Here is a 7,276-nt window from a genome sequence, read left to right as displayed (position 1 = left end):
TTGGTCTTTGAATTTAAACCAATCTGTCCAACTGGTGTCTTCTAGGTTTCAACATCTCCTCCAGAAAATGTTCAGACTAGATTTTCATATTCTGTCTGTGGAAACTTCACTTCTTATAAATTTCTTGACATAGTCACATGCATATTTTATAAAAACTACTTCTATAATTATTTTATTTTTAGACTATATGGAGATCCATCCAGAGTATATCACCATGCTCAGCTCAAAGCAATAACAATAAGAAACATGAAAGAAAAGACAAGAACCAGTATGCCTGACAGACTTTTCCTTTATTTGTTCATTTGGTTCACAATGATTCAAAGAGTGAGAAATTAAACAGCTTTAAGAGTCACGGATGAAACAAGGCATGGAGAACATCATCAAAACCTTCCACCAGCACTCTGGGAAGGAGGGAGACCCAGACACCCTGAGTCAGAAGGAATTCAAAGACCTAGTGAATAATGATATGCCAAATTCCCTTAAGGTAAGTCTTGGTTAGTAAGAGAGGGGGTTTAAGTCTACAACAATTAGAGATAAAATTCCTGCACCTTTCACATAGATACAGCAAAGGCTCTCTCACTGGAGGTATGAAAATTCAGTTACTGGTAATTAGGAACAAAATATATGTAATGTGTGAAGCTGTGTTCTGGGCACACAATTGTGTAGGAAAATCTGAAAGTGACAATATTGATGATGGAGACACAACATTCAGAACACAGACAAAACAGTGTCCTGGAAGTGCAGAGGAGGGTGAGATAGAGTCCTATGCGTGGTCTATGATGAGTGGAGCATTGGTGAGTGGACTAAAGAGAATTCCCACTTTAAGATGATGACATTTGAGCAGATACTTCAGTTCTGGTAATAGATTTGAGGCTAGTCCTTGACTGGAAGTTGAGGGATATTAAACATCTACAGGGATTCACAGTAGACCTGAGAATCAGGGTAGAAAACCCAGAACTTTAAGTCATGTGGAGAGAAACAAGAACAAAACTCACATGCAGGAATCAACGTCAAATATCAATAATTCCCTCTGCTCAAGAAATGACCAGTCAGTTCTTGGTAAAGGGATTTATTTGAAAAGTTTTTCTGTTCTCTATCAAAATGCAAGCCAACAGAGTTTTGGAAGGAAATGAATAAGATACATAAGACAAGTTCCAGTTTCAGTCTATAATACTTAGCCCAGTAGGCTGGTATCTAGGTCTCCTAGAGGTCCAGTTAAAGTGCAGAAATGTCATTGTAGGATATATTGCAGACACAGAGAGATACCCATACATGTGGATCTCAGGAAAACAAGGTGCTACCTTCAGGAAGACAGGGAGTACACAAGAGATTCTTGAGGCAAGTCTCTCCTCTCTGTGAATCCGATGTTAATTTGAACAGCTTTCTCAAATCCCAGTCCAAATCAGTATGATAGAAGAGGAAGCACTGATCTTGAAGATGGGCTAATTGGGTAATGGAAGGGATTTTAGCCAATGTATCTCAGCCAGTGAGTAGAAGACTTGCAGCTAACTGGTACTCTCTGCTACACTTGGATCATCCCACTTCACATTACTGTCTCTCAGTCTTTATTACATCCTTTGAGATAAGTAATACCTATACCTGCCCTACTCCATCAAGTGCTCATGCACCTGGTTTAATGACTGCTTCCTCTCTATTCAGAAGGGGTGCAGATTCCTATAAGTCAGGCTTGAATTTGTATGACTTCTATAGCCTATATACTTCATCCATCTTTCCAAAGTCCAGACTCCTAAAATCCTATTCACCGCAGATTTCATTCTCACATGTTCTAGGGACCAAAACAGAACATTTCTAGACATACATATAATTCTCTGACATTCTTTAGTACTATAGACCTAGGGTCTGATGTAGATTGCAGTCTCTGGAACAAATTAGAAACTGTTTAGCACAAACTTAGCATCAACTCCCCCATGAAGACTCAGTCTATCATTATTAATTTTAAATTGGTTCCCTGTATTTACCATATGATCACTCACATGACTCCCTAGTTCTCTTCTGTGCCCATAGCGAAGACTAATAATTATATATTTTCTTTTTTCCCTTTTTTGGAGAGGAAAACATTTATTTCACCTTATATCTAACAGTACATTATGAGTGGTAGTCAGGGCACGAAATCAAATATGAACTTGGAGACAGGCACTGAAGAAGAGGTAAGGAAGGAATAGAATTACTATCTTGTGAAGAATGATTTCTTATTCCAGCTGTTCAGGGATGGCACTTACAATAGTAAGTTATCAGTCAAGAAAAATAGTAAATCATCTTTTGCTCATTAGACAATCTGATGGAGAGATCTTCTCAACTGAACTTTCCTTTTTCAGTATGACTCCTGTTAGACTATATTTGACAAAAACAAAGAAAACAGAAGGAAAAAAGAAAGAAAGAAAGAAAGAACAAACAAAGAAGGAAAGAAAGATGGAAAGAAAGATTTTCTCAAAGAACCAACTCCTAGTTTTGTTGATTCTTTGTATAGTTCTTTTTGTTTCTACTTGGTTGACTTCAGCCTTGAGTTTGATTATTTCCTGCCCTGTACTCCTCTTGGGTGTATTTGCTTCTTTTTGTTCTAGAGCTTTCAGGTGTGCTGTTAAGTTGCTAGTGTATGCTTGATCAAGCTTCTTTTTGGAGGCACTCAGAGTTATGAGTTCTCCTATTAGCACTGCTTTCATTTTATTGCATAAGTTTGAGTATGTTGTGGTTTTATTTTCATTAAATTCTAAAACATCTTTAATTTCTTTATTTCTTTTTTGACCAAGTTACCATCGAGTAGAGTGTTGTTTAGCTTCCATGTGTATGTATGCTTTCTGTTATTTTTGTTGTTATTGAAGGCCAGCCTTAGTGTGTGGTGGTCTGACAGGATGCATGTGAGTTTTTTCAATCTACTTGTCTTATTTGAGGACAGTTTTGTGACCAAGTATATGGTCAGTTTTGGAGAAGGTACCATGAGATGCTGAGAAGAATGTATATTCTTTTGTTTTAGGATGAAATGTTCTACAAATATCTGTTTAAAAATAAAACATTTTGTCCATCACTTCTGTTAGTTTCACTGTGTCTCTTTTTAGTTTCTGTTTCCATGATCTGTTCATTGTTGAGAGTGGGGTGTTGAGGTTTCACAGTATTATTGTGTGAGGTGCAATGTGTGCTTCGAGATTTAGTAAAATTTCTTTTATGAATGTGGGTGCCCTTGCATTTGGAGTGTAGATGTTCACAATTGAGGATTCTTCTGGATATAATTTTCCTTTGATGTATATGAAGTGTCATTCCTTATCTTTTTTGATAACTTTTATTTGAAAGTCGATTTTATTTGATATTACAATGTCTACTCAAGCTTGTTGCTTGGGGGGCATTGGCTTGAAAAATTGTTTTCCAGTCCTTTGCTCTGAGTTAGTGTCTGTCTTTGTCACTGTGGTGCATTTCCTGTATGCAGCAAAATGCTTGGTCCTGTTTACATATCCAGTCTGTTAGTCTATGTCTTTTTATTGGGAAATTGAGTCCATTGATGTTAAGAGATATTAAGGAATAGTGATTGTTGCTTCCTGTTATTTTTGTTGTTAGAGGTAGAATTATGTTTGAGTGGCTATCTTGTTTTAGGTTTGTTGAAAAAAGATCAATTACTTTTTTGATTTTTCTGGGGTCTAGTTTCCCTCCTTGTATTGGAGTTTTCCATGAATTATCTTTTGTAGGGATGGATTTGTGGAAATATATTGTATAAAGTTGGTTTTATTATGGAATATCTTGTTTTTTTCCATCTAAGGTAATAGAGTTTTGCTGGGTTGCCATCTGTGTTCTCTTAGGGTCTGTATGATATCTGCCCAGGATCTTTTAGCTTTCATAGTCTCTGGTGAGAAGTCTGGTGTAATTCTGATAGATCTGCCTTTATATGTTACTTGACCCTTTTCCCTTACTGCTTTTAATATTCTTTCTTTCTTTTGTGCATTTGGTGTATTGACTTTTATGTGACAGGAGAAATTTCTTCTCTGGTCCAATCTATTTGGAATTCTATAGGCTTCTTGTATGGATGTTTATGGGCATCTCACTCTTTGGTTAGGGAAGTTTTCTTCTATAATTTTATTTAATATATTTACTGCCCTTTTAAATTGGGAATCAACATTCTCTTCTGTTCCTATTATCCTTAGGTTTGGTCTTCTCATTGTGTCCTGGATTTCCTGTATTGATTGGGTTTGGAGATTTTTGCATTTTTCATTTTCTTTGAGTGTCAATGTTTTCTATGGTATCTTCTGCACCTGAGATTCTCTTTCTATCTCTTGTTGTCTGTCACTGATGCTTGCATCTATGACTCCTGATCTCTTTCCTAGGTTTTCTATCTCCAGAGTTGTCTCCCTTCATGATTTCCTTATTGATTCTATTTCTCATTTTTAGATTCTGGATTTTTTTTTCAATTCTTTCACTTGTTTGGTTGTGTGTCCTTTTAATTCTTTAATGGATATTTGTGTTTCCTCTTTAAGGTCTTCTGCCTGTTTACCTGTGCTTTCCTATATTTCTTTAAGGGAATTATTTTTGTACTTCATAAAATCCTCTATCATCATCATCATCATGAGATGTGACTTTAAACCAGAGTCTTGCTTCTCTGGTGTGTTGGGGTATCCAGTGCTCATTGTAGTGGGAGAACTGGGTTCTGATGATATCAATTATCTTTGATTTCTGTTGCTTATGTTCTTGCCCTTGTCTCTTGACATCTGGATATCTCTGGTGCTAGCTGGTCTTGATGTCTCTGACTGTGGCTTTTCCCTTCTGCAAGCCTGTGTATCAGTATTCCTAGGAGACCGTTTTTCTACTGGATTAATTTGGATATGGACAGCTATGGCACAGGGTCAGCTCTGGGGTACAGAAAGAAACCAAAAGGATTCTATTCCTGGCTGTTCCTTGGCTCTTGTGTCCTTATGACTCTGGAATGGTCCCTCTTGGGCCAGCAATTTGAGCAAATGTGGTGGTCTTACCTGTGCTGACATGGATGTCAGCACTCCTGGGAGACCAGCTCTCTCCTGGCGGTATTTGGGTATGGAGGACTGTGGCACAGGATCAGTTCTGGATGCAGATGGAAGCTGAAAGGATCCTGTCCCGGATGCTCCTCTGTTTCTGTGTCCTGAGGTCTCTGGAAGGATCCCTTGTAGCAGAAGTGATGATCTTACTTGTGCTCACAGGTGTGCCAGCACTCCTGGGATACTAGCTCTCTCCTGGTGGTATTTGGATATGGAGCACTGTGGCACAGGATTAGCTCTGGGCACAGATGGCAACCAGAAGGCCAATTAAATATTTTCTGCTTATAGAAAGAGAAAAAGTATCAGAAAGCCATGAAATACATGATGGATGATCTTGACATAAATGAAGATGGTGAGGTGAGCTTTGATGAACTTGTAGACCCTGTGAACAAAGTCTCGAGGGATGAATATAAGGAATACCATGAGCAAGCATCCTTAAGTGGCCATGGACATAGTTCCAGGCATAGTACAGGCATCAGAAAAGATGACAATGTCCATTGCATTGATATCCAGATGTCAAGAGGCAAGGGCAAGAACATAAGCGACAGAAACCAAGGGTAATTGATATTATCAGAACCCAGTTCTGCCACTACAGCTAGCACTGGATACCCCAACACACTAGAGAAGCAAGACTCTGATTTAAAGTCACATCTCATGATAATGATAGGGGACATTATGAAGTACATAAATAACTGCCTTAAAGAAATACAGGAGAACACAGGTAAACAGGTAGAAACCCTTAAACTAATCAGAAGCCCAAACCGCTTTGCACTTGCCCAATGAAAGATGAAAGTAATATCATGTTTTAAAACCTTATTTTTGCCTCTGGAGAGATGGCTCAGCAGTTAAAAGCACTGACTACTCTTCTGAAGGTCCTGAGTTCAAATCCCTGCAACCATATGTTGGCTCACAACCATCTGTAATGAGATATGATGCCCTCTTTTGGGTATCTGAAGAGTGCTGCAGTGTACTTACATATAAATAAATAAATAAATCTTTAAAAGAATGTATTTGTGGGTTTTTGGATGGGAAAAAAATAAAGTCTTCCTGCATGCTGGTATCATACATGGTGTTTCTCTCTCATATACTTGTCCTTCTCAGTGACCCGAGCCCTAGACATGCTTCCTGCTGTTTGAAGCCCAAACCCCACAGTTCATCATAATGAAATAACCATCAGTAAGTCCTTTCTGTTCTTTGATTTTTCTAGTGTACACCTGTCACCATATCCCTATCTAATATACCCTACTTTTTGTGTGGGGATTCCCATGATTAGTCTATTAATTGGAACCATATAAATGCAGAGAAAAGCAGCTGGTCTCCCCTCAAAATGACATCCATTTTCAACCTTGGTACAGCCCATTTTCACTGAGTTCTGCCCACAAATTCTTTTACTAGAACTATATTCAACCAAAAGTTTTCCTGGCACTTTTCTACATCTAGGGAGTAATACTGGAACTGTAACAGTGTAAATAATGGAGTTTATGTGCCTACCAATCCATTTCTGATTTCATACTGCATTTCTGTTTAATTCTTGCTCTAAGTAGTTACCTTGAAATATGGTATTCTTATCTTTATAGCAAGATTATAATAATTCCCTTTCCAATAACTCTGGAAAGAAGGGGATGGGGATAGTTGGATAATGTCTGTGAAGATATTTATTAATTGTGCATCCATTGGATTACCAAAGGTGGTTGTAGCTGTTACATAGCCTTCTATGCTTCCTTTCATGTATCCCTTCAGTCAAGGATCCCTGAGTCAATGGCTCTAAATTATCTCTACCAATCATCTCTGGAGAACCGTGAACTTTGACTATTTTAGAAAAATAGGAGCAGGAGAAATTTCTCTACCATGTTTAGATTTCTACTTAATGGATCTAGCCCTTGGAGGGGAAAATATCTAATCAGTAAGGACATTCAAACCCAGAAACACCTGAGGATCCTGAGTTGGCCCAGCCAGCATATGAAAGCTTAGTTGCCTTGATCCCCATTGCCTGGCATTTCCCTAATTCAGCCTTGAATTTCAGGCTCTGATCCTCCTGAACAGGTGCTACTTTTCCCCATACTTTGCTTTTCCTGCTTTAGAACTAAAATTTTACCCTCTAAATTTAGAGTATAGATCATCCCTGGGAATATAGTGCTGTGTTGCTAGTTTCTCAAGAAAGCAGAGACATCAAGGGATCATCAACAAAGATCAATGGTCAAAATGTGTAGTTAAAGGTTGATGAACAATGGAAGAAACTCACAGAAAATGTAGAATAAGGCTGA

General features: G+C 38.1%; 1 protein-coding gene across 1 annotated transcript; it reads left to right on the top strand.

Annotated features, from left to right (window-relative positions):
* Positions 1-355: 355 nt before the first annotated feature.
* Positions 356-5,573, top strand: LOC147005593 (protein S100-G-like). Its single transcript, XM_085836061.1, has 2 exons — positions 356-484; positions 5,301-5,573. The coding sequence occupies exons 1-2, from the start codon at positions 356-358 to the stop codon at positions 5,571-5,573; spliced, it is 402 nt and encodes a 133-aa protein (XP_085692187.1).
* The last annotated feature ends 1,703 nt before the right edge of the window (positions 5,574-7,276 follow it).

This window comes from Mus caroli, unplaced genomic scaffold (genome assembly GCF_978045245.1).
Source record: "Mus caroli unplaced genomic scaffold, Mus_caroli_1 scaffold_3, whole genome shotgun sequence".
Classification (NCBI taxonomy): Eukaryota; Metazoa; Chordata; class Mammalia; order Rodentia; family Muridae; genus Mus; species Mus caroli.
This window is presented reverse-complemented; position numbering and strand designations above follow the sequence as displayed.

Bases quoted from the DNA above. Each gene is read 5' to 3' on its own strand.
- LOC147005593 (XM_085836061.1), top strand. From the start codon at position 356: ATGAAACAAGGCATGGAGAACATCATCAAAACCTTCCACCAGCACTCT. The intron at 485-5,300 runs GTAAGTCTTGGT...TTCTGCTTATAG, and splicing joins ATATGCCAAATTCCCTTAAG to AAAGAGAAAAAGTATCAGAA.